Raw genomic sequence first — 26,113 nt, forward strand, 5'->3', positions numbered from 1 at the left:
TTTTGTAACTTTTACACTAAAATAATAAAAAATAACCTATTTACGACTATAATTTCACTTAAATTACCTATTCGTACATCTAGTGCTTAAATTAAAAAGTATAGAATTTGAAAGATATTATGTGAGTAGAATATAAAAAAAAACTATGTATCAGGTACAAATTGAAGCTGTGAGAGAAAAAGTCCGCTGACTGGAGGTTTCATTGCAGCTTGATTGTAGCTGACGTAAGGACGTCAGAAGTAGTTTTTTTGTTTTGTTGAACAGAATAAATACAGATCTAAAAGTTAATACCAATTTATACTTCATCAGACTTAACTTTGGGAAATATCCCGCTGGCTGGAGGTTTCATTGCAGCTTGATTGTAGCTGAAGTAAGGACGTCAGAAGTATTTTTTTTGTTTTGTTGAACAGAATAAATACAGATCTAAAAGTTAATACCAATTTATACTTCATCAGACTTAACTTTGGGAAATATCCCGCTGGCTGGAGGTCGGTTAGAAAACTTTGTATTTCCGTTTTTTTAACGGAACAAATTCTGTTTTCAGGATAATTCAGTAGAACAAATTCAGATCTAATTCTCTGCATCACTCTTATGTCTCCCAGACAGGGGATCCCGCTGAGTGTAGACACATTCGCACACTGGTCCTTCACACATGGCCTTGCGGCAAATTTACTTACGTATAACCTATTCCTATTACACACTTTTGTTATTGTAGTGTATTCGTCTCAATATAATACTATATAAATAAATATCGGCTCGTTGCCACACCGTTGTTACCCACTTATACCTTAACAGTAAGGACTTACATAAACGAACGTTACAATACTTACCTACAACCTGTGGTTTGCAAGTTCGTCTTCTTGTTCGTCTTCTTACCCTCCCTAATTTCTAATATGTATTGTTTATAATCTGTATGTAGTTATTGTATTGTCCTCTGTAGTTGTATATCAAATCAAATCAAATATACTTTATTGCACAGAACTAAAATTTCAACAATAACTTGTATTTTTTGTATATCAATGTGTCCTCTATAAAAGTTAAGGGTCATGATATATAAAATGTCTTAAACTTTGACCAATTTGCATTTCAAGCTTCGTTTTTTTATAATAATATGTTTGTCGTACACGTTAGACGAATCTTATTGAATATTTAATGGACGCTTATTTAAATACACACCTGCCTTAAATTAACAATAACTTTGGTATATTCAACATATGGTTTTCATCATATAGCTAGAAGTCTGTTATGCATTTAAAGATTAGGGGATTTTAGGAAGTCCCTGTTATCGCTCTGCCCATCCTTAAACATTTAACTAAGATAGGTAGGTAGTTATTAGGTACGATATCTTACGTACTAAATAGTAGTGCTTGAAAACAGTTACATACAATACGTAGGTAAATCAGATATATCAATCAACTGATTGCAATATCTTCAAATCTGATACTTATTATTTAAATTCTAAGTACTTACCTAGATATCTTTTTTATGAGATGTTAAAACGTGATAGGCTTAAAGCATAATTTGAATGGAAACGTTCACACTACAATACTACAGCTCCACGGCTTGTTTTGTTTCCAGGTGATTACTTCCTACCCTAAAAACAAAAGGCCTGGCGGCGTGGCTTCTTCGAAATAGAAGTGAATGTCAGTATTGTGTTCGATAATATTGTGTTCTGATTGTAACACGCACTGTATAAAGGTTTGTCGTGCAGTATTGATAACACTAGCGAATGTTTTACCACATCATATATTTTTGTAACGACATGTCTAAAATGTATTATTGATTTTAAACCTGCTTATCGAAAGTTACATTTCGACTCGCGGGTAATCCCTGGATGGGAGTGTGTTACGTACAGCTTTAATATCATATATTGCAGGAAAATACTGCAAATAATCTGGTTTATCTGATAACTGCATAGATCAAAGCAATTCCTCGTACTCTTGATAATCGGTTGTCTATTGCCGATAAAGAACCTCGATCGAAAGATAACATAAATCGGAAACCTAGCCTTTGTTGTAGAAGATAAGATTATGAAACTTCGTAATTAGCATAAAAGATTATTAAAGTGTAAGTAAGTAAACAACAATTTGCATCAAGCTGTCATGTGAGGTTTTTCTTGCAGCTTCTTTTTCTTGGCTATACAGGTTGTGAGAAGCTGCATTCGTTTTAGGTGTATGAGACGGTCGTTTGTAAACAAATTGCCATTCAAAATGTTACTTACTGAATAAAGATATTTTAAAATATTGAAATTTTGTAACTGCGGATGCGTCGAAGCGTTCAATAAAAATCTGCGTGCGAGTTGTCACGGTCGCGACCGAGATTATTTACATCATAGCTTTTTACGATTTGAAGCGGACCATATTTTCTTATTAATACATTGTAGTAAATTCCAGTTGTATGCCATGACGAAAAAAGTAGTTTTTTTATGAATGAAATCGGAATTTGGAAGTCATAACGCAAAAATACAGTTCGAAGTGAACGTACTTACCTACTTAGGTAATATGTATTTATACTTAATTCAAAATTAATAAGATCTTTGGGTAAGATAAGGATTCATCATTACCAATTTAAGAGCTACGCTCTTGTCGGTGCAGCTTTTTCCATGCAACTTTTTTAGAGAAAAATAGAGCAGTGGTTTCCCACAAGATTAGGATTAGGTACTGCACTCAATACAGAGGTTGGTAGAGTGCGTCAATTGTAACTATCTGTTCTCACGGTTATTGCAAATAGAATGTCAAGTAAAAAGATTGCTTTTCCACTACTTACCTAATTTTGTACTTGGTTACATTAAGTATCGGATTTGTTTCAACCTGAGAAGAAACGACTTGTAGGTACCCTAGAATGAACAGAGATTAGGATCGTTTTTATTGGTACGAGTAGGTACTTATGATGTGGTACCTATGCGTTTTGGAGAATTGACATTGTATAAGACGTAATTTTTAATTAATATTATTTTTCATATTAAGTATAATAGGTTTTGTAGACGCATGTGTAGTACAACTACAACACAAATTTGCATGCTTACCTACATGTAAGCTGAAAACACTAACATAAATTATGTAATAAGATCTAGCAAATTATACGTACTGTTTTCTGGTAAATAAATTATTCTTATTCATTAAAAGTCGAATCCTGACGACCCGATTACTCCAGCCGTAGACGCGGTCACAGCTCGCGACAACTCAGGACCCCGATGCCAACCCCGCTGGCGTGGTCGACGATTTCCCTCATTCAGCGCTATATTGGCCTACTAGGGGCGATTAATTCCTTCAAATCCTTTCAGACGACGCCCTGAGCCGAGAGTAGCGCCCATCCGGGCACCCTCAGGCTCGTTGTATTAAATTTTGTCCCAATTTGATCGGCCAAGTACTTTAGTTAATGCTATATGCGGTAAATCTAGAATTATCATCAATTTAAGAGCTACGCTCTTGTCGGTGCAGCATTTTCCATGCTACTTTTTTAGGGAAAAATAGGGCAGTGGTTTCCCTCTTGCCTTCCGCCCCGCAGTACTCTGTCTGACGCAAGTGGGATGGCGCCCAGAGTAGTCTATTACAAAGCCATACTAGGACTCCTGTCCTCCGCCTCTGAATAGTACTGAAAGTTACTGCTGCCCTCTGTCAGGTTCCAGGTTACAGTACCTGTGACTTGCCCCTTCCGTCCTACATTATCATACCGATGGCTCCCATCTTCGCCTCTGCAACCGTTGAGATCTTCACCCATATCCCTGGGCAAGGGTTCTACGTTATACCCCGTAGGTTTGGGTCCCTATTCGAATTCAGCCACCATCTCACTCCGGCCTACTGAAGTAAGAGGCGCCCACCCCCGCGGCAAGGACGCGCCGAACAGGAATTGCCCCAGTGGAGAGCAGAGAAGATGACTCTGTCCCCCCTGGGGCCGGGTTAATGCGGTCTTGTATGGAACCAAGACCAAAGGCAAATCTAGAATAAGTAACGTTAATAAAAGCAGTAACATGAAGGTCGAAAAGCAATGCAAGCAAGCAAGATTCTGGTACTTAATAACTGTCAAGTATTAGGTAGGTACTTAAGTATATGAAACATTTATTTATCTCATAACTTCCTTGCAACAGCGATAACAATATATAAACAATTTATAAAATAGCCACCCACTTAATAACAAAGGACTTCAAATGAACGTCCATACAAATCAACATCAAGTTGTAAGATTGTCATTAGGTAGGTAGGTGCCTACATTAGATAGGTATTTTATTGCACCAGAAATCATACGAACTTGATATAACATAAACTCAGGTAGGTATATCCCGATTGGGCTAGTCAGAGGAACCTTCGTAAAATTAACAAGTTGGTACCCAACTCACACTTCACCGAGTTTTCTGTTAGACGCTTGATACCTACAAAATATTATTAATTATGGTAACAACATTGTGCAGTACTTATTCTATTTGCTACTTTAATTTGGTAACTTATTGACGTCTATTGAAAACTAATAGTCATATAGGTAGGTAATATTCCAATACGATTTTGTAAGTTGATCTCATTTGTTATTAATTTTGAAAGTGAAATTTCGCAAGGACTATGTCTGTCATATATTTGAAGGATTGTTGTAACGTGGTTGCTCAACTGAGTGAGCAAGGTACAGTGTGGTAGTGTCTAGTGTCAGCCTGGTGTCGGCGGGGCGGGGGTGGAGTGTGCCGGCGGCCTCCAAGTGGGTCGTGTTATGAAATGGAGAGAGGCGCGCGGCCGCTTGTCAGCCGCATAGACCACGCCACACCACGCCGCCTGCGCTTTTCTCGCTATTTACATGTTAGACACACTATACGGACCAACCGTTTCAAAATGACATTATTGTTTATTAGTTTCAATTATTGTATTTCGTTCCAAGTCGGTTTTAGTTAACTGTCCGTCTGTAAGTTGGCCATCATATTGTCAATTTAAGCAAGCCAATTTAAGCGTCTTCTGTTTATTAAAGCTATTACTTAGTTACTTATACGTTAAGAATTTTGCCTCATCGCTAGAATGAAATGAACCCCAGGTTTCAAAAACTTTGCCTAATTAAGTGCTTCGTTCGTTTAATAGAATTAAAACTTGATAATATTGTTACTGTGTATTGATACACATCATATACCTACACAATGCCGGGAAAGTGGGATAAGCGGTTCGGGTCACTGGCTTTTTTGCGTTTGCTTTTGCTTTTTCTACTTTCCCGGCTGTATGAAGCATGCATAAGACTTAGACAAGTATCTAAGTGCCTATATAAACCAGACTGCACCAGCGGTAAAAACCAGAATAGGTGTAATTACCTATACTTATCATGTTTTATTTAACTGCAAAATATTGCCGCTATGCTAGATTTGAAAATTTCGTGACCATTATAGTTAGGTATAGGTTATCTTAAGCTCAAGCTAGCTAGATGTATCTAATATAAATATTTCCATTTTAAAATGCATAATATTTTTAATGAAGCACGTCGTTTGCACGCCGGATATAAATGATTAAACTAGTTAAGTAGGCACCTAATGATAATGAGATAACATCATTAGGTACCATTAAGGCGAGTAACATAGTTATGCCTACCTATAATGCTACCTACTTTAGGTGTCGTAACATCCCTCACGGGTGAAGAAATGAACTTGATTTAAGTATCTCATATTATGCAATGTAATGATGCATAGCCTATGTGAAGGTGGGTGTGTCAGTGTTGAAGGGTCGTGGTAGCTGGCAGCTGGGCCGGCGCCGGCGCCGGTCGCAGACGGTCACTGCCCGACCCCACATGCACACTACACATACACACCTATACATCGCACATAATACACAAGGATCTCCAACGTCTTAGTATCGGAATCACCTTGTGCGAAAATGAGCACCAAGTTTACCGCATTCCAGCGGGTTTGCTTCCGTGACCCGCTGTTTGCTGGAGACTAAATAGCAATATCTTGTCTGACCGCTGAAGTTAATTTGCCCACTCACGACACTAGCGTAGGTACCTGTTTAGTTGCAACAACTCGCAAATGTTAATTGATCATGAAAGTAATAAAATAACTTGCGCCGGAGCCGTTGCATCAGGAAGATTGGTAGGTAGATGTTTTCATTGTTGCTTCACTCAGGTGTTTAGATGTATAGAATTGCAATAAAACGCTGTAATTTATTTACCTAAGTACTTAAGTAAATATTTTACTTGTTAGTAAAAAAACTACTTACACTTACTTACTTGTTAAAAGTAGCATGGAAATGCTGCACCGACAAGAGCGTGGCTCTTAAATTTATGATGATTTGTTAGTTACAAAATAGGAACCTAAAAAAATATTATAAATAACATTTTAAATACTTAACTAAGTACTTATATGTAAAACTAGGTTTTTTTGCAAAGGAACGTTTTTGTAATGTGATTCTTGTTCTTACTAGCAGTCCAAATGAAACCGTAACTGATAAATGCTAGAAGTTAAGATATGGTTCGCATAATGAGTGAGAATCTGTTTCACCTTACACCTTATAAAAACAGAGAGCGTGCGTTGAAAGCTATACCAGCAATATAAACAAAGTAAAAGTTGGGAACTGGTACAGTTCACGTATAATCTATCTATGTTGCACGGGTTTATTTTATTTAGATCTTGTTCTTCTAGAATATAGCTGTGGATAGACCGCTCGCCTACGTAAAAATAAAAAGATTGCGTTGAATGTTGAGCCTTAGATGAATATTTTATTTTTCAATAAGTACTGAAACATTACGGGTATTCAGTAAGTACATGTCTTCCAGATTTTTCCAAATATAGCGGAGCGTAATGTGCTGCATTATCACGAAGTTTTCTTTTGTTTTGTTAAGTATAGTTAAAGTTTTCGTTCTTAGTAATTTTATGTAGGTACGTACGTAAGCCGTGAAATGGATTAGGTAAGTAAGTAAATACAATAAAACTTTAGTTTCTTTGAAGAATCTAGTATTCCGTTAAAGGAGTAATGTCCTTTTAAAATTCAAACCCCATTGTTTATTATTAACTATTGTGTCTGGAAATCTATAAGTATATATACAGGTAGGTCTTATAAGTATCTATTGAGGTTTATTGCATGCAATCTCAGTCGTCATTTCTCATGTCCGGTCTTTAATCAACAAAATCTTGGAATCGATTAGCTTTTTATTTTTTAATGATAAGTAGGTACCTAATAGATTTTTGATAAGAGTACAATTAGGTACCTAATTACATAAGAAACATACTTAATACCCAACGAATTGAGAACCTCCTTTTTTAAAATCGGTTATAATGCATCGTAATGTGCGTATGTGTGTATGATATGGGTGTCAGTGGCCGGATGGCCCTAACGCCACAGAAGGCGCTGACCGTCGGCGTCGTCACAGCGAAATTCCACGGTTCGTGACGTATCCAGAATACTAAATAGAAAAGAAGTGCGTCCTAAGCATAATACAACAGAAAAAAATACCTTTTTAAACTTTGCACATAAAATATAGACAATTTGCCTTACATAAATTTGCCTTAGTGGGGATTAATGTCGTCTGATAAGATGATAACGAGATTATACCTAAGTATTTAGATTTTTACCTTACTAAAGAAATAGAAATCTATGAGCTAGTGTCCTAATATCTTATAAAAATATGATTTCATTTAGAGTACCTATTTAGAATGTCAACTAACCAAACATACGACTAAGTAGTTAGAGCCTCGGTAGCTACTATAATCTTTTTATAATTGTGACGGGAAAACGCAGTGTGACTTGCAGGTTGGCACGCTCGCCTTGGAGCACGCTTCCTGTAAGTGTCAGGCGGGCTGCATTGTGGCCCATACCCGCGCGGTGAAGGGGCCTGCAAGCCTTCGAGCCTTCCTTTGTTCCACACTACACAAGTTGCGAAACTGGTCTTTGACCTTTACTTACGTTCCAAATATAGAACCTACTTACTATTGATTCCGCAACCAGAAATTGAAAGTCTCCGAATGTAATCAGATCAAAATAGTTCCTAATTTCCTACTTACTATAATATCAAATAGTTCGTGTAAGTTCCTACTGCAGAATTCGAGATTTTGAAACCATTTTAATAAGAATATTACGTTTGCTAACGTCCTCCGATGTTATTCGAGTGAGGTAACCGCAGCTAAGTGGTTTGACAAGAAACCGGTCCTTGCGGATTGCTGTTGAGATTGAAAGTTTATCTTGTGACATTTTTGGTTTCATCGATAAACATATTATGTCTAGTAGTTGACGTCATGAACAAACTTTATTGTAAGTATTCATGTGAATTTAGGATGTTTGGCGCAAAGTTTAGGATATATTTACAACTAAGTACTTTATTATCTATTTATTTAACCAGCTTCAATATAAAGAATATGAAGCAAGTTATTAAGTATTTCATATATTAATTTTCAATGTAACGGTTACAATATACTTAGTACATGTACTGAATAAATAAGTGTACAAGATTACAATGTGAAAACTAGTTTCAGTCAACAAAATAATTGTTTTATAAAGTACCTACAGTAATAGCTACTTACTTCATCTCCAACAGAACCCGAAGAGAATAATATGAGGATAAGTTTACACCTCCTTGTGGCACACCGCTTGATATTTAATATTTCGGATCCATAATTTTCCTTGCTGATGAGAGTGAAAATTTACGATTTTCATGTCAATTGTACATTTTCGCCATTCCGTCTTAATTTGTACGCTGCATTCAATGACATTACACGTCCGTGGCTGCATCGAATATGTTTCGGAACTTATAATACACGAGGTGATTGTGTAATAGGTATGTGGACGTTGCTTGATGCATGCAGTATATTTCAAAAATTAGTAAATAAGCAAGTATAAAAAGTTTTTATAAATAATTGATAGGTACCTAGTATTTTTAGGGCTCGTAAGTAACTTTGTGGATTTACAGCATTCTAAAGTAAGTAATAGTAAGCATCTGCGAAATAGGGAGAGCTGAGAGTTATCCCTTAATTTTTACGTCTATTATGCATTCGTCATTTTATGTTTTACAAAAATGTTATTTTTAGAAAATGCACTTATTTATAGGCAAATAATAATACAAATATGTATGTAGGTAGACTCTTGTAGTGGTATGCCCTTGGGCTAGATGGAGTGAGGGAGTGACGACATCCATAACGTGGCTGGCAGCGGCCGGAGAAGTAAAGCACAGGATCGAGCTTAGTGGCGTGCTAGCAGTGGATGAGAGTAGGCTGATGATGATAATGTACGTTGATATTTCTGTAATACACTAAGAATAAAAATATATACAAAATACCTTCAGCTGGTTGTCATCCCGGTCGTAAAAGTTGGTCACAGTGATCACCAGTCACGATTTAACACGTCTATCGTAGGAGTCTGTATCAAAATTGGTAAGTAATAAAACTTAGGACGAAAAGTAATCTTCACAGAAACGCTAACTTTGGCATTAAAGACGCATGAAGAGTCAAGATAAAACAAGCAAAATGGTAAAAGCCAAATATCAAGGTGAACAAGTCAGTTATAGAGACGGGATGTGTCCGGCTGGTTATTTATATATTTTATGGATATTCAATTGTAAAAACACCTTGATAATCTTGATATTCAAAACAAGGTTTTATCTAATGAAATCTGTCATTTTAATCTGATATATTTTCAAAATCTGTATGCGCTCGTAATTTCAGATAGATAGAGGTACTTACTTAGAAGATAACTTCCACCCGCTTTGATATTTGTCTCGGATGATACTTATACTATTTTTTTAAGTACAATAGCATGGAAGGTATCCATTATACTTATACCTACCTACCTACCCGTCTTAGGACTTTGTAACAAAAGTGGTTGCATGCAAGTTATTTTCTGATTACTTGTGACTCTGCTTACCCTATTAGGGATTTCGGGCGTAACTTTATGTATGCATGTAATAAATTATGTATCCTATATAATATTCTTACCAAGTAAATTAACCCTATGACATGAGTCTAAGGTACCTGATGACTGTCGTCCAACTAGTATCCAGTAGCGGCGACTCCTGTAATCCGTAGTCACCCAAGGCCTTTTGGGTACAGTACATATAAGCTTCATCATCTCCCTAGCGATTTTTTACAGGGTTCCCTTACTTACGATTAAGACTTAACTACTCCTGTTTTACAGAAGCGGCTACCAGTCTGGTCTTCCAACTATCGAAAAGAAAACCTGCCCGATACAGTCACATACGTCCGAAATGCGTTTCTTGGGAATGTGGATTGCCTCACGGTGTTTTTCTTCACCGCTGAGCACGTGATACTTAATCATTTATGATCAAAACATGTCGCTGTCGAGGAGTTCGGTGGCGCAGCGGTTAACGCGCTTCGCAAAGGCCGGTCATAGGTTGGGTGACCACAGAAAAAAAAAAATCATCTCGAACTCCTCCGTGCTTTGGAAGGCACGTTAAGTCGTTGGTCCCGGTTGCATTAGTAGTCGTTAATAACCACCAATCCGCACTGGGCCCGCGTGGTGGTTTAAGGCCCGATCTCCCTATCCATCCGTAGGGAAGGCCCGTGCCCCAGCAGTGGGGACGTTAATGGGCTGGTGATGATGATGATCCAAACATGAATTCGAAAACAATTTCGGTTTTTTTTTGTTTGGGGCCGTGCTGGTTTCGATCCTGCCATTGTTAAGCCATAGAGCAACACGGGCCTCTGGTAGACCTGGAATTAAGCGTTCTTCCAAATGGGCTGCCATGACTCTAAGAATACAAACTTGCAACTAGAAAAAATAACAACATTTTATATCAATTCTTTCTAATGGTTATTTTTTATATCCATTCAAAATCACGCGCGCCGGCGAGACAGGAGCAATAGGCTACTTGACAAATGACAACCTAGTCAAATGAGATACTTTTTACAAAACGTCAAAACGAAAGTTTTGTATGGAAATACGGATTCTGTGACGTCATCAATAAAATCGGTCAAACATCGTACTCATTGTTATTTAATTCATAAATAAAATTCGAAAATAAGTTGAAAAGTAAAATGAGATTGCTTTTTGGTCATCTTAGACTGGCTTCTATTTCTAGATTGGCATTTTATAATTTATCTTTGTCCCAGTCAAATACCTAATTAGTTGTATTTATGAAGAAAGCTTCAAATCGAATTTAAAAAAAATACACGCGCTGTAAAATGTGGTGTAGGTTAGTTATGTAATTTTATAGGCTTTTTTATTGTATGTATCCGAACGCAAATTCCGGACGAACCGATAATTTGTCACTGTCAAATGCCTGCGTGTTGCGTCGTGACTCTTGCCTTGCTTGAGCCATTTTGTTTTTGGGGAAACCAAAAGAAGATCAAGTTGTGAAGTTGATAGTAATAAAATAATATCGTGAAGTTTCCGTAATGAACAACAAAGATTTCGTAATGAAAAACAATGAGAAAAATGATAACATGGATTTATTTGAATATATAAGAGTTAGCGAAGACGAAGATGAATCTAATGCCGTCGAAATACCATGCGAGTTGGATGGCACTCTCCTATTGTCGACACTTGTGGCTCAGTTCCCAGGGGCTTGCGGTCTCAAATATCGTCACCCCGAGACTAAATCTATTCGCGGCATTCGTCTTAGCGATGGCAGGCTGCATTCACCCGGTGAAGTCGGTTGGGGAAAATACCTCTATATTTGCGTTTTTCCTAAAGAAAACAAGCGCAAGATGGAAGATGTATCACCTGAAAATTCAGCTGCAAAAACGAAGCGCTTAGAGAAGAAGCTTGCATGTTCAGATCTCATCTGCCTAGGACTACCGTGGAAGTCAACAGAGGAGTCTATCAGGCAGTACTTTGAACAATTTGGAGAAGTTGTTATGGTTCAGCTAAAGAGAGATAAAAATGGGTCATTCAAGGGATTTGGTTTCATCCGTTTTGCTACATATGCTTCACAAATGAGAGCACTAGCACAGAGGCACAACATTGACGGTCGCTGGGTTGATGTACGCATCCCTAATTCAAAAGAAGGTGTAGTACCACAGATGCCATGCAAAGTGTTTGTTGGAAGGTGTACTGAAGATATGACTGCTGATGACCTCAGGGAGTATTTTTCTAAGTTTGGGGAAGTAACAGATGTCTTTGTCCCTCGTCCATTTAGGGCATTTGGATTTGTTACTTTTCTGGATCCTGAAGTAGCTCAGAGCTTGTGTGGAGAAGATCATGTAATTAAAGGAGCTTCTGTATCAGTTTCTAGTGCTGCACCAAAAATAAAAAGTAAACCAAATCACAACTGGAAAGAAGATTCTTATGGACCTAACTGGGAAGCAAATAGATCGGGCCCTTCTAGCGGTTCAGGAAACAGTGGTGGAAGCAGTAACATTGACTCTCTGAACATGCAGAATTTGGGAATCAATCCAAATGGTGGACCACCAGCTAATTTTAATTTGCCTATAAGTCTTGTAGCTGCTGCTCTGAATCAGGCCGGATGGGGAGGATTTCTAGGAGGACCTAACAACTCTGGCCCTAATTGGCAAGGAGGCCCTCCACAAGGTAACTCTGGTAAAAATTGGAACAGTAATCAAAACTGGAGCCAAAATGGCCCACCTCCATCATGGAATCAGGGGGGAGGCAGTAACCAGGGCTGGAGCAGTAAAGGTGGTGGCAACTGGAATCAAGGGAATTGGTCAAATGGACAACAAGGGCAAGGCAGCTGGGGCGGGAATGGTTCTGGGCCAGCTGGCTCTGGCGGATGGAACAACAAGTCACAGACTTGAGGTGAGCACTTCTGTCCACAATCAACAACATCTTAGTGCAGTAACTTTAGTTCTATATTCAGTTTTATCCCACAATGTGAGTCAAAGTTCATGTCACGAATTTTCTATAGTATACAGGTTTAGTTTTATTGAAATGAGTTATTGTTGAGGATGAGTTTCTTATTCTTTGACTTACATTGTTTTATTTGTATAGATATAAGTGGTTACATTATCAAGCAGAGTATACTTGAATGTATTAGGACCTATTGAAGTTTGTACTAGATGTAAGCTGACTAGAGCAATGAGTGTAATTTTGTGATGTGGAGTGATGAGGAATTCTAAAATAAACAAGTATGTATTCTGAGATGGATGTTTTAATTTTGTCAAGTTTGGGTAGGTGATACTTGAAATCAGAAAGTATGACAGTTAAGTGATTGGGATTTTATAATAAGCTCAAAATATTTTGAGCATTCATGGGGTATTAGGAGAGAATGAAAATTTCTGCGTGCGGGTGAGGCATACTGTTTAGAAGAGAAACAACAGGTTGAATTGTGGTTGTGTGAGACATGCAAGATTTTTGGCTGCTGCATTCCAACTTCATGGCTGGGTTGCACTCTGAAGATGCCTGTGGATAGCTACTTCAAGTGGTGAGTGTATTGGCAACCAGTGACTCCAGTGAGGTGTGTATTGTTACTATTAATGTAAGCTTACATTCTAATTGTTCTTTTTGTGCAGTAGCTTTAAAAGTGGATAAAAGGGCTAATCAAGAGTGCTGAATGCTGGATGACACGGTGATCGAGTGACTTGGCCAAGTTTGTGGCTTAAGGTTCTGGATTTGTTTCATTTGAATTTATATTTTTGTGTGTCTGTGTGATTCTTCGTTAATCACTTTATTTTACAGCTGGAAAGGGGCTTCAGGACATCTAACGTTATGTGATGCTATTAGCGCCGGCTGGTTGTTGCAAATAAGTTTACGCGCTATTAAAGCAAAGGTAACTAAAATAATGTACAAATATACCTATGTCTTCTCAATATCTGCGGGATCCTGATTATCAATGTTAATCATATTGCTGTGACAGTAGTGTTGATCTAAATGAGCTACTATAGATGATTTTCAATGAGTATTGATGGTATTTTCGTCACATGATATTGTCTTATCAATAGGCAACTTCTTCAACCCTTACTCAATATTTTTATTTCTAGAAAGAAGAGTTTGCTGACCAAATCTGCTGGAACTGAAGAACATCCAAAAGTGAGAACAACAATATAAGATGAAAAACTTAAGTAATTGAAACATAAATCAATAAACATCTTTTATTGTAGAATAGTAGTTTTATTTACACACCTTACAAATGGAGTACCACTACCGGAATTATCACAACAAAAATGTATTTGCCAGTTAAAGTAAATTATAGCTACTATTAACAAAGTCTTTGTATTTGTGGCTTATCACAGGAATTTTTTACTTGCATAATATTTGAGTATAGTTCCAATAATCAGCATTTTGTATAAATGCACCTAATGAGAGCCCAGATGTAATTTCTTATGGCTGTAATAATAGGTAATATCAGCTATGCAGATATAGTAAATACTCGATTTACTGATCTCACATAAATAAAAGGCATTCTAATGAATGTTTATAATATTCCTGAATACCACCCACCAAACTTCTTTACATATCTTTAACACCAGCAGAGCTATTTTGGTAACTTTGACAGTCATTTTGGTAGACAAATGACGTAATTAATAATGTTGAATTGTCCATCAAAGCCGTCTCTATCTTTATTTAAGAGCTGCGCTCTTGTCGGTGGAGAAATCGCCATCCCTCTCTTCCCGCCAAATCCTTCACCTCCTGATACGACACGACCTGCACCTTCTCTTATTTGTTTCATAAATGTTTTCCTAGGTCTACCCCTTCCTCTCTTCTCTTAAATTTTTCCTTCTATGATGCATCAAAGCTGTAAAAGTTACAAAATAGGCCTGCAGGGATAACGCGCCAGACGGAGCCAGAGGCATAACTAATAGAATCCCGTGACTGAGCTGATAAAAATAATATTGTAATATTAAAATGTTGCAAGTTGTAAAGTTTTGATAATTTGTATGTTTTACCTGCTTGCTACCAATCATATAAATTACCACGAATGATTTAAAATACGCAGATGAAGTACAATCAATATAGATTTGTATAAATGTCAATTTATTGGATCAATGTATATTAAAATAAATATTTGCATTCTCTTAGCGCAATGTTACTGATGATTGGTAACAGAGAAATGAAACGGTTTTAAATAATGTACGTCCTTACGAAACAGGCTACTTATCGGCGATGGGTTGATCACTAAGCAATTTTACTAAGAAAACTTGTAATCCACGACTTGTGGGTTCGCCCACCCCAATGGCGATAGCGGGCGCGGATTTTTTGAATGTATGTAATTCGTTATCGTTACCAATGACGGTTTTATATTAGTATATGCACATTCTGTACAAAGTTGTAACAAAACAGAGTAGATATTCTTAGAAACGAATGCCTATGTCCAAATGCGAATGTTCCGTTATAGTGGTATACGCGCAGCCACTAGATAGCCGCAAGTTTAACTTTAGTTGACAGCACTAAAGCAATTCAATTCGGCTTTTTTTTTTAATCGGGCACATACGCAAATAAAATGTATATGCACATACGACGGACATAATTTACTAAATGAAATGATTATCTAAACCCTGATGAAAGCAAATCACAATTGGCAAAATAGTTGTACTGCTGTTTTCATGTGCGATAGAGTTTTTGTATTGTATTGTCAAACATAAACACTCATTTTACTTTTATGTATAACCTCAGAGCAAAGCATAACTCATGAGTGTGTGTTTAGTCAATGTTTCAGTCGGACATAGACCAAGCCACGTTAGAAACTCCAAAATATATAATGGGGCTACATCCTGCCAGAGGCCCGTGTTTCTCTATGGCTACATCAAATACAGACAGTTGTTTGTAAAAGTAATAAATCAAATCGTAACAAATTATACATCATAGTTTATACAAAGTAACAATCGTAAACCTCGAGTTTAATTGGCAAAGCCTATTTTGTCATTGAATTGTCAGTTTTAATAAGAGATCGCTATCCTGTCTACACACAGTCAAAATCTTTACAGTTACTATATGAGAATACTGTACCTAGGCAGCGCAAATGCGCAATCTTATATTCATATAACATAATATGACGTATTCATGTAATGGTTGGTTTAGAATATGTAACTGAAATTTCTTACATTTCTATTTAACAAAAATTCTATCACGGGAGGTTGATTTCAACCACTAGGCTTTCATCTTTTTGGCAGGTCTAAGAGCATAATTGAGTGTAACCTGTCGCTTGCCGGGGGCCCGTCGCAGCCTGCGTCCGTTCAGTTCCGCGTCCATCTGACGAGCCAGCTCGAGATCCTTCTTCTCTTGTTCTATTATTTTCTCAATCCTAAGTTGCTCCTGTACAATTTCAGTTACATCACAATTTTTCAATGGACTAGATAAATTCTTTACAGCTAAATTGACTTTATTGTTATTTATTGTTTTTGAAATCAGAGGTGAAGTTTCCAGTTCTTTTTTAGCACTCAATTTTTTGGTACTGCTTCTCAGTAGCGGCTTGCGCTCCGAATTTACCTTCCGTTCTTGGATGTTTGCTTTTTTAGGAGTAGTTTCATTCTCATCTTTAGCTATGCTTCCCATTGACCTGGTGCGTCTCAAGTTTACGTCGGAGTTTCTGGCAGTATTATTAGGAACACGATTTACTGGTTTCTTATTAGGAGCTATTCTCTTAATAGGTAATGTTGAGGTATTATTAGACACTGTTCTTTTGACCCCTTGTCTAGTATTTCTATCAGATTGCATGGCATTTTCCTGAAATGAAAACATACCAATAAGTATTATGGTTTAGGCTACCTATTAAATTTTGTAACAGTTAATACTGTTAGTACCATGATTTAGACAAATACCTTTTTAATTTTGAGTATATTTAGAGCTACTACGAAAGCGGAAGGCATGTTGTGCGCTAGCGACAGCCGACGAAGTCTGCAGAGCCCCTCGATGTACTGAGCGCGGCTGGGTACATTTTCGCGCGGCGGTGGCGGGCATGGCTCCAATTCAGCGCGTACGCACGGCACACGCACTGGTAGGTTTTTATTGATTTTCAATCTAAAAATTATAACGAGAAACAACATTTATTAACATAATTGGTTAAACCTATCCAAAAAAAAAAAAAAAATAACTATAGTCCAAAATAGGTACAATGCAATAACAGTAATGCAGTTGAAAACTAATGTTTGTTCAAGATTACTTTATTTTTTATTCATCTTTATGACATAAAACCTTCAATACTAGCACAGCATGTGAAAGAACTAAAGCTTATTTATAATTGTACAGTATGGAGTAGCCATAGAATAGATATTCACCTAGTTGGCGATGTCTTCTCAATGGGTTTGAAGAAACATAACTCTTGATGCATTGAGTCCACACTATCAGTTTCCAAATTCCGATTATAAGGCACGTTTGTTTTGTGCTGTAGAATACCAGAGTTTGGTAAAGGCAGTGATACAAGTAACGATTTTATCACAGTTTTCTTTTGCTTTATGTCCTCTGCAGCAACATCCAATTTAGGACTGTCTTGTTGGTCCTCTTTCTGTAAATTATCAATACCTACTAAATACTTATAGGCTATAGTAACATAATGCGTGCGAGAGTTGAGTGAATAAGTTGCACTGAGGCTGTGTGAAGGTTTTGCCTGTTTTATAAGGAATTTAAAAAGCTTTCTTGCAGATGTAGTAATGGAGTTGGATGTTGTGAACTGCTATGAATTCTAAGTATTTACATTAAACCTGAATGGAATGGAATGTTAGAGGACACAACTCACCATTTCTTTGTCTCCATTCTCTTTATTCCATAGACTAGTACCACTTTTAATTTTTTTGTCAATGAAGTTTTTAATCATTTTCCCATAGCTTGGCACTACTTCTGGAGAGTGTTTACTAGATGGGCTGCAGCTGACTGCTGACCTTGAGGAGTTCCCACCTTTGCTTGTCTGGTCATCCGTCAGTATTGAACTTCTGAAATTGTAAAATTATTTACAACTTCATTTTATTTGCTTATATGTCCTATTTGCTTAGTAAAAGAAATAATTGACTTTTTTGTGACGGCTATTTTCATCATCACTAATTTAAGAGCCACACTCTTGTCGGTGTAGCGTTGACCATGTTCCTTTTTTAGGGAAAAATAGAGCAGTGGTTTTCCTCTAGCCTTCTGTCCAAACTACAAAGTATACTCTGTATACGGAGTGTGCCCGTGTCTGGGTGTATACGGAGGGTGCCCCAAGCGAAGGAGGGTGACCAGCATGGGGGCGCACGCCACAGTTTTTCAGGCCGAGATGTATGCCATCATTGATTGTGTGCACCAAAATTTGGGGAACACAAACAGTAACATTCTCATACTGTCGGACAGCCAGGCTGCCCTTAAGGCGGTGGCGGCGTCTGAAGTAGACTCATTACTCACTCTAGAGTGTATTGATAGTCTGAACAAGTTGGGGGCCTCAAACTCGGTAACACTAGGCTGGGTCCCAGGGCACTCTAACATTAAGGGCAATGAAATTGCTGACGAACTCGCAAGAGAGGGATCGGGTACAAGTTTAACCGGACCCGAACCCTTCTGCGGGATCTCGAAAAGCACCTCTAGATATCATCTGGGGGTGCGACTAGGAAATGAATCCAAGAAATTTTGGTACAACTCAGTTGGCCTAAAACATTCAAAGCAGCTGATTAGACCTTTTTCTAAGAAATTATCATCAAAAATCCTTACTCTCACTAGGGGGCAGGTTAGGTTGTTGATACGGGCCCTCACGGGGCATTGTAGACTCAATAAGCACCTACACAGAATGGAGCTGACCGAGTCTCCTCTATGCAGATTCTGCTTAGGGGAAGATGAGACGCCACTACATCTGCTATGCAGCTGCGAGGCTCTCATACATAGTAGAAGCCGTACACTTGGGGGCCACATAATGGACCCCCAGGAAGTCATGGAGCTTTCTCCCAAAAAGACGTTGGATCTATTCGAACGGATCGGTCTAGAGGAGGATATTTAAATGTAGGGACTTAGGGTCACAATAGATCTGTCAAGGTCGCAGTGACCCCGCGGGCTGCATTCGGTCCGGCCCTCACAACTTTCAAATAATAATAATAATAAATACTCTGTATAAAAAGAAAACAAATAAGGCAAAAACATTTTAACTTCTAGTTTAAATAGGTCCAATTCTATTTATTTAAATTCCAAGTTAGAAGTAAGTATAAGAAAACTATGCAAAACATAAGGTTATATTATTAGTGGAAACTCTTATAACAGCTTTAATATAGTGTACTTACTCAGTGTCTTCAGTAATGGAAGACCCTGGAGTTTTAGTCAAGAAGTCTTCAATTGTGGGTGCTTTCAGTCTTGGCTTTATGGGGTTGACTGGCTTAACACTTTGCCTTCTTTGAGATCTTTGCTCTGACAGCTTACTCTCCTGTTTTGGGTTCTTCTTTGTTAGCTGCTCTTCCTGCTTTGACTTTTCCATATATCCCACACGAGCATCCCCCTCTCCGTGGTTGATTTTACTAAGATATAATAAATAATTATTTTTTGAAGTCTATAAAACTTCCTCCAATAAAATCTTTTCAAATATTAATAACCAAAAATAGTAAAGGTATTATTCTACTACTGGGTTGATTTTAATTTGTAACAAAATAATATCCCAAAATGAAACTATTGTAAATGTATCAAGTACAAAAATTATAATACAATTATAACAAGTACAAAGCATAAAATAAATGGTCATAGATATTCTACTCACTCCTGTATTTCTGGCACAGGTGCTTGTATTTTTGCCAAGTATCCATCCATTGTAGCTCTCTTTGCATTCACTGTTTTCACAATATGTCTTCTTCTAGTCTTCTGTGTTGGATGCTTACTGTCCTGGTTTTGTATCTGCTTAGCTAGAAATTCATCTTGTTTTAATCTTTCTATGTACTTTTTCTGCGCTTCTCTCTCCTCTTCCTGAATTTTCCTAAAATAGTTTAAGCATAATTTTAAGTAACTTAGTAATGCAAAAAGTAACTTAGTAAGTCACATACATAATCTCTAAGGGAATGGGACTACTGCATATCAAATAAAATAAATAATAATGACTAGAATAACAGAACATGAATAAATCTTACTTGATGAGGAGTTCAGTCTCTTCAAAATGTTTCTTTTCTTGCTGCAGACGCTCAGTTCTTAACCTTTCCAGTTCAGCTTCATATTCAGATCTTATCTCCCCGGGTGCACTCAGCCGATGTATAGGTATTTCTGTAAACTCTAAAGTTGGTTTGAAAACAAGTCTTTGTTTATATATTTCAAAACCTACCTAGCCTTGCTAACATACCTTCTGGTAAGTCTATATCATCTCCTTTTAGTTTAATATCGACCTCATTTGAAAATTTCGACTTGATAACGTTCCATAGTTCAATATTAACCAAATTATTCTGTTTAGTTGCTGTCCTAAGCCAGGATCCAATTCGCAAGCGACACAGAGGACAACACAAAGCATTATTTTCTATGCTACCATTAAAACAACGTTGACAAAAATAGTGAAAACACGGCAGTGTGACTGGTTCTATAAGAATTGACTGACAAATAGAACAAACAACATCTTTTAGCTCTAATTTTTCTAATTTTAGTAATTTATTTTCCAATTTACACAGCCGCTTCTTTGATTTGGCCGACATTTTTGACAAATTTGACAGTTATTTTTTCTGGAAGTTGTCAGTCTTGATTTTATTGTCAATGGTCGTAGGGTGCACCAACTTCTCATACTCAGGTCAAGTTTATAAGTGAGTGAATCACATGAATCAGTTAAGTTATTTCGTCGTATTACGATTGAAAGTGTATATTGGCCCTGACCAGTGTTGCTATTATAGTTGATAAAAATGCAGTAGTGCCAACATTTCTGTTTGGAAGCCATGTTGATTATTTTCTTTCTTTTTTCGTCATGTACCGACTCACATGTATTTGATGAGAACGAAAACGATCACGCAAGAGCAAGAACCACGAGAAACATGGTGGTTAGAAGAGGAATTTAGATGGTGGTGTTCTTTTGTTCCTGCGATAAATTGTGCTGGGAAAATAACAAATGTTGAAGTGATTGCTTTGAAATTTGTTGTGAATACTGGAGAAGAGTAGCGAAAATGTCTACAATGCATTTTGTGGTTCATCCTTTGCCTGGCACTGAGGATCAATTGATAGACAGGTAAACATATTTATCGATATACGCGACTCCATTACGTTCATCTTGTGAAATTCGACATTTCACGGTAAAACAATGGTAGATGATAAAGAGGTATCTTCTGTAACATGTTGTCTAGCATCCCTGATGGCCACGTTTCCGTATGCTGGAAGATTATTCCCGTGACGTTATCTGCAATGCATCATCTGCTATTATCATCGTCATGTTACAATAATGCCATATAAATGGCGTAATTATACAACTTCTTTATCTGCATGCGAACCCCGCTTACGAAAATGTCGGAAGGTTGACGAATTCGCCGATCTGACGACAACAAATCAATTTGGTTTACGCCAGCATCACGCAAGTTTTTCGTGAACACTATTTATGTAATGTTCCTATTGTGGCTTATAGAAAATCATAATCTCTCCCAATTAATTATAACATTTACAGTTATGCAAAATGAATTAGGTACTATATTTTTCCTGTGTGACTAAAATAGGGAATGGGTGATTATGGCACTAGCTGAAAAATGAGGAGAAAGAACTTATTAGGTAGATTAGTCAAACAAAGCAGTAAACATTGTTGATATAAATCTGATTTGTTTTTTAGACCATCTATAGCATGTTGTGCTTGTGGTATGACTGCATTTGCCTCATCAGTCATCATGTTATTTATTTATTTTTGATTATTTATATTACTACTATGGGTACTGGCCTAAACACCTCCATTAACCTTCAGTGGAGCAGTGTGGTGAACTGCTCTCCATATCCCCTCCGGATCATTTAGGGGAGGTCTGTGCACAGCAGTCGGACTTATATAAGCTATTTATAATTATTGATTATTTAAAGCACAAGGTTTATATTATCTCCAAGAATAGGTATACCTATTTCCTTGACTGGAATAAATAAAATTTAATAAATATAGTAACTATTTTTGATACTAATTTAAAAAGGTTCCAAATGTTCTTCTTCTCTAATGTACCTTCTTTATATAAATTTCAAAGGGGGTCCGACAGTTTGGCCTATGTGACCAATAAAGTTATGCGATATATCGTTAGAAAGGTTTTTTTATTTTCTACAACTTCCATTATGGCGGTAAGTTTCGAATCGCTGTGAGAAAAAAGTTATCCCAGCGTAAACACCACGAGTTTCGTAGATAAGCGGCGCGGGAGCAACGGGAGCGGGGAGGGGAGGGGGACGATAGGAATCTCCGTGCGAGACACTGGCTGTCGTCCGCAATCGTTATTTGATGTTATGGATATCATTATGGACAATCATCATCATCAGCCGTATGACGCCCACTGCTGGGCATAGTGTGTGTGCGGAGAGTTTCTGTGTTTTGATACGGCGGGTTCTAAAGTGTTTAGAATCTACCGTACGGACAGCATCCACCATCAGGTCGTTTATATCGTCCACGTCTGCGCAGTTCTCAAGGTACTCGAAGCTGTTTTGAAGCTCGAGCTGAAAGCGCTCGGGGTTTTGGATCTGGGCTGGCGACGGTCGGAGCGTGGATTTTATCAGTCGCGATCTTTCTAGCTTGATATTGATATTCAATGTGCCTCTTACCATGCGGTGATCGCTTCCCGTCTTAACGGCATTGATCATAGAGACATCATTGAATATGTGCTTTTTCGTCGACATGATAAAATCGATCTCGTTTTTATACTTGCCATTGGGACTTATCCAGGTCCATTTGCGGGTCGCGGGCTTCCTGAACAAGGAGTCCATCATATAGAGGTTCTCCTTCTCCATAAAGTCCGCAAGCGTCCGGCCTCTGGTGTTCCGGACCCCAAATCCAAATTGCCCCACTCTCAGCTCGTTACCGCAGCGCTTCCCCAACTGTGCATTAAAGTCCCCCATCACAATCGTGTAGTGGCTTTTATGGCTATGCATGGCTTTAGAAATCTCCTCATACATAGTCTCCACTTCGTCATCATGGTGTCCCGAGGTCGGAGCGTATACCTGGATGACAGTCAGCGAATATCGTGATGATATTCTGAGTACCAGGTACGCTACCCTGCTCGAAACACTACCGATGGTCAACACGTTGTTGACTAGGGACTTGTGGACGATAAACCCGACACCACCCATGGACAGTTGCTCGCCCTCCCGGAAGTACAGCAAGTTACCGGAGTCCAGAGTTATCGTGTCCTCGCCCTTTCTTCGGACTTCAGACAACCCTATGACATCCCAGTGTAACTTGCTGATAGCTTCTTACAACTCGGTAAGCTTCTCGTCGGTCCTCAGTGTGCACGTGTTATATGTTGCCAGGTACAGTCGTCGTTGGTGGTAGCCCAATCCAGCCCGGAGATTCTTCGCACCCCCTGCCCCGCCGTTACCGTAGCCGCTACCGTAGCCACGGACAGCGGGGCTGCCGGGGACTGGGGGCCGTTTTACATGTGTTGAGGTCATGTTGGGGGGGTTTGGACTATAAGCCCACCGCGCTGGTCCAGTGCGTGTTGGTGGGTCGCCAGAGCCTCTTTCGTTGACCAGCAGGATATACTGCGTGCAGGCGAGGTTGGCTTGGGCTCCGAAAGGTGTCATTTGGAGCCCCTTACACCCCCACTAATTGAATACTATGAATTATGGACAATACTATGCATTAATATATAAATAACACGTTTAAAATCCTTTATAACAACTTATTATAATCAATAAAAGCTGTAAAGATATTGAGATGAAGTTTCATTTTATTTGCTCATAACGTTTTTCCCACAGAGATTCGAGACTTGCCGCCATAGTAAAAGTTGTAGAAAATAAAAAAACCTTTCCAACAACATATCGCTTAACGTTATTGGTCCATAGGCCAAGGTCCATGTAATTTTGCCGGTCCTCCTTTTAGTATATGTATGAGTTTAATAACTTTGACTAGAGAATGATTAGGCTCCATTACAAAAACATAATTATATAGATGCTCTATATATCGCACTGCAGAGCACAGGCCTCCTCCTGAGTTGACTGAAGTTTCAGATTTAATTAATAATTAAATAGTGATTCAATCATAGCTGAGAATCATAATCACTTAGATGATGTACTAAGCATAGTAATTACAAATATGGTTTTATATAAGTAAATTGACGTGATTCATCCATGGCACGTACAAATTATTACTTACAACCTGTAAAATATTTCAATGTTTAATATATGAGTAATCCATTTCATCTACGGACAACTAGACATCGCAGGAATTTCATTCTTATGTTGTGGATTTACCACCAATCAGCACAAAAAGTTTTGCCTCTTCCTTTTTGATGCAAACAGTAAAGGACTGGAACTGTCTGCTGTAGTCTGTTTTGTCCAATTCATTATAATCTGGGAGTCTTCAAGGCTAAAGTGAATAGGCATTTGCTAGGTAAGTGTGGTCCACCCAAAACCAGATTGTCACTTACAATTAGGTGATATTGTGGTCAAATGCAAGCCTATATTATTTAAAGAAAAAACTGCTTTAGAACATTCTAAAGCTCTCTAATCATTAAAATTTCTGTTGTTCTAATAACAATTGTTTAGAGAAGTACTACGAAAACGATAGGTTATAATTATTAATGGTTCACTAAGGTTAGGTCTTTAGAACTCATATTTACCAGAAGTAGATGTATGTTATTAAGCATGGCGAATTGTCCTCTAAAATATATCCCGCTAGCAGGGTTATAGGGTTATATTACTGGCAACAAAAGAAAAGAACAAAGCTATATCAGATATCAGCAAGGAAATAAGAACAAACATCAGAAAAGACCGTACAAAGCATAGAATTCAGACAATAGAGAAACATATCTTAGCAACAGGAGGAACAAAAAAGGCCTTAAAAGAACTACGAGAAGTCGAAAAGGAATGGATACCGAAAATAAAGAAAGGACAAATAGAGGCAACAAAAAGAAGTGACATCAAGGCCATAGCTACCAACTACTTCCGAAACCTATACAAAGCAGACAGCAACAATAATTTATCAGACTCTCCAACTATCCTCCAAATAAAGCCAGAAGAAGTCCCTGTTTTTCTCGAAACTGAAATCGAAAGAGCTATAAAAAGCCAAAAACTGGAGAAGGCATCAGGACCTGACAAAATATGCAACGAACTGATAAGAGGTACAATGGAAGAGTTAACTCCAATTCTAACAGATATTTTCAATGGAGTCCTCATGACAGAAACGACGCCTTTGCAGTGGGGTAAATCGCATATCATACTACTGTTCAAAAAAGGCGACAAGGCAGATATTGGAAATTATAGGCCGATAAGTCTCATGTCGAATGTGTATAAAGTATTCGGAAAAGTTATTCTAGAAAGAATTTCAGGCACGCTGGATGAGAATCAGCCGAAGGAACAAGCCGGATTCAGGAAAAATTTTTCAACAATTGACCATATTCACACAGTCAAACAGGTGATAGAGAAGTACAACGAATACAACAAGACATTGTATATGGCATTCATAGACTACTCGAAAGCCTTTGACAGCTTAAAACACGAAGCTATATGGTGTAGCTTGGAGCAGCAAGGTGTGTACCCAACTTACATCAAACTAATTAAAAACATATACGAAAGCAGTAGAGCCAGGATTCAACTGGAAACACTTGCGGATGAATTCCCCATAAAGAAAGGCGTAAGGCAAGGCGATCCAATGTCACCAAAACTGTTCTCAGCAGTACTGGAAAGTATATTCAGAAGACTGAAATGGGATGATTACGGACTAAAGATAAATGGAGCCACACTTAACCATCTCAGGTTTGCGGACGATCTAGTCTTGTTTGAAGAAAACCCATCCAAGCTCGAAGAAATGTGTCAAACACTAGCAAACGAGAGCAGGAAGATGGGCCTATCTATGAACGCCTCCAAAACGAAGTTGATGACTAACAATCTCAAAACCGAAGTCAAAGTAGATGGCAGAACCCTGGAATTCGTAGACGAGTACATCTACTTGGGACAAATTATATCCTTCGAGGACCAGACCAGCAAAGAAATAGACAAAAGAATTGCCAATGGGTGGAAGAAGTACTGGTCTTTGAAGGAGGTAATGAAAAGTCCAAAGTTATGGCTAGGAGTAAAAAGAAAGGTCTTCAACTCTTGTATACTACCATGTCTGACATATGGATGCGAAACTTGGGCCCTAAACAAACAGCATAGGGAAAAACTAGCAAAGTGTCAAAGACGGATGGAAAGAAGCATGCTTGGTCTAAAACTCAAAGACAAGATACAAAGTGAAAAAATTAGGA

At 38.0% G+C, this 26,113-nt stretch overlaps 3 protein-coding genes across 13 annotated transcripts in view; 2 read left to right on the top strand and 1 right to left on the bottom strand.

Moving 5' to 3' along the window:
• The first annotated feature begins 11,085 nt into the window (after positions 1-11,085).
• LOC126382011 (TAR DNA-binding protein 43-like) lies at positions 11,086-13,962 on the top strand. Of its 3 annotated transcripts, XR_007569011.1 has the most exons (4): positions 11,086-12,659; positions 13,373-13,463; positions 13,539-13,629; positions 13,841-13,962. XR_007569011.1 is itself a non-coding variant. In XM_050031694.1 (2 exons), the coding sequence occupies exon 1, from the start codon at positions 11,300-11,302 to the stop codon at positions 12,656-12,658; it is 1,359 nt and encodes a 452-aa protein (XP_049887651.1). In that variant the 5' UTR covers positions 11,086-11,299; the 3' UTR covers position 12,659; positions 13,373-13,530. The 3 variants fall into 3 exon arrangements, 1 of the variants encoding a protein (XP_049887651.1); XR_007569010.1 differs by lacking the exon at positions 13,373-13,463; XM_050031694.1 differs by lacking the exons at positions 13,539-13,629; positions 13,841-13,962 and having other exon boundaries at positions 13,373-13,530.
• Positions 13,923-20,413, bottom strand: LOC126382010 (E3 ubiquitin-protein ligase rnf168-like). 2 transcript variants are annotated; one of them, XM_050031693.1, is made up of 8 exons: positions 20,068-20,413; positions 19,862-19,991; positions 19,498-19,710; positions 19,031-19,261; positions 17,533-17,725; positions 17,075-17,301; positions 16,619-16,817; positions 13,923-16,523 (listed from the first exon to the last, which is right to left on the bottom strand). In XM_050031693.1, the coding sequence occupies exons 1-8, from the start codon at positions 20,408-20,410 to the stop codon at positions 15,948-15,950; spliced, it is 2,112 nt and encodes a 703-aa protein (XP_049887650.1). In that variant the 5' UTR covers positions 20,411-20,413; the 3' UTR covers positions 13,923-15,947. The 2 variants fall into 2 exon arrangements, with proteins under 2 accessions (XP_049887650.1, XP_049887649.1); XM_050031692.1 differs by having other exon boundaries at positions 19,862-20,000; positions 20,068-20,411.
• A 222-nt stretch (positions 20,414-20,635) lies between these two features.
• LOC126381890 (E3 ubiquitin-protein ligase UBR5) overlaps positions 20,636-26,113 on the top strand; it is a 31,294-nt gene continuing 25,816 nt past the window's right edge. For all 8 annotated transcript variants that reach the window (XM_050031445.1, XM_050031448.1, XM_050031447.1 and 5 more), the window contains exon 1: positions 20,636-20,931. In XM_050031445.1, the coding sequence (XP_049887402.1) occupies positions 20,870-20,931 (62 nt within the window). In that variant the 5' untranslated portion in view covers positions 20,636-20,869. The remainder of the gene's footprint in view (positions 20,932-26,113) is intronic.

This window comes from Pectinophora gossypiella, chromosome 3 (assembly GCF_024362695.1).
Source record: "Pectinophora gossypiella chromosome 3, ilPecGoss1.1, whole genome shotgun sequence".
NCBI lineage: Eukaryota > Metazoa > Arthropoda > Insecta > Lepidoptera > Gelechiidae > Pectinophora > Pectinophora gossypiella.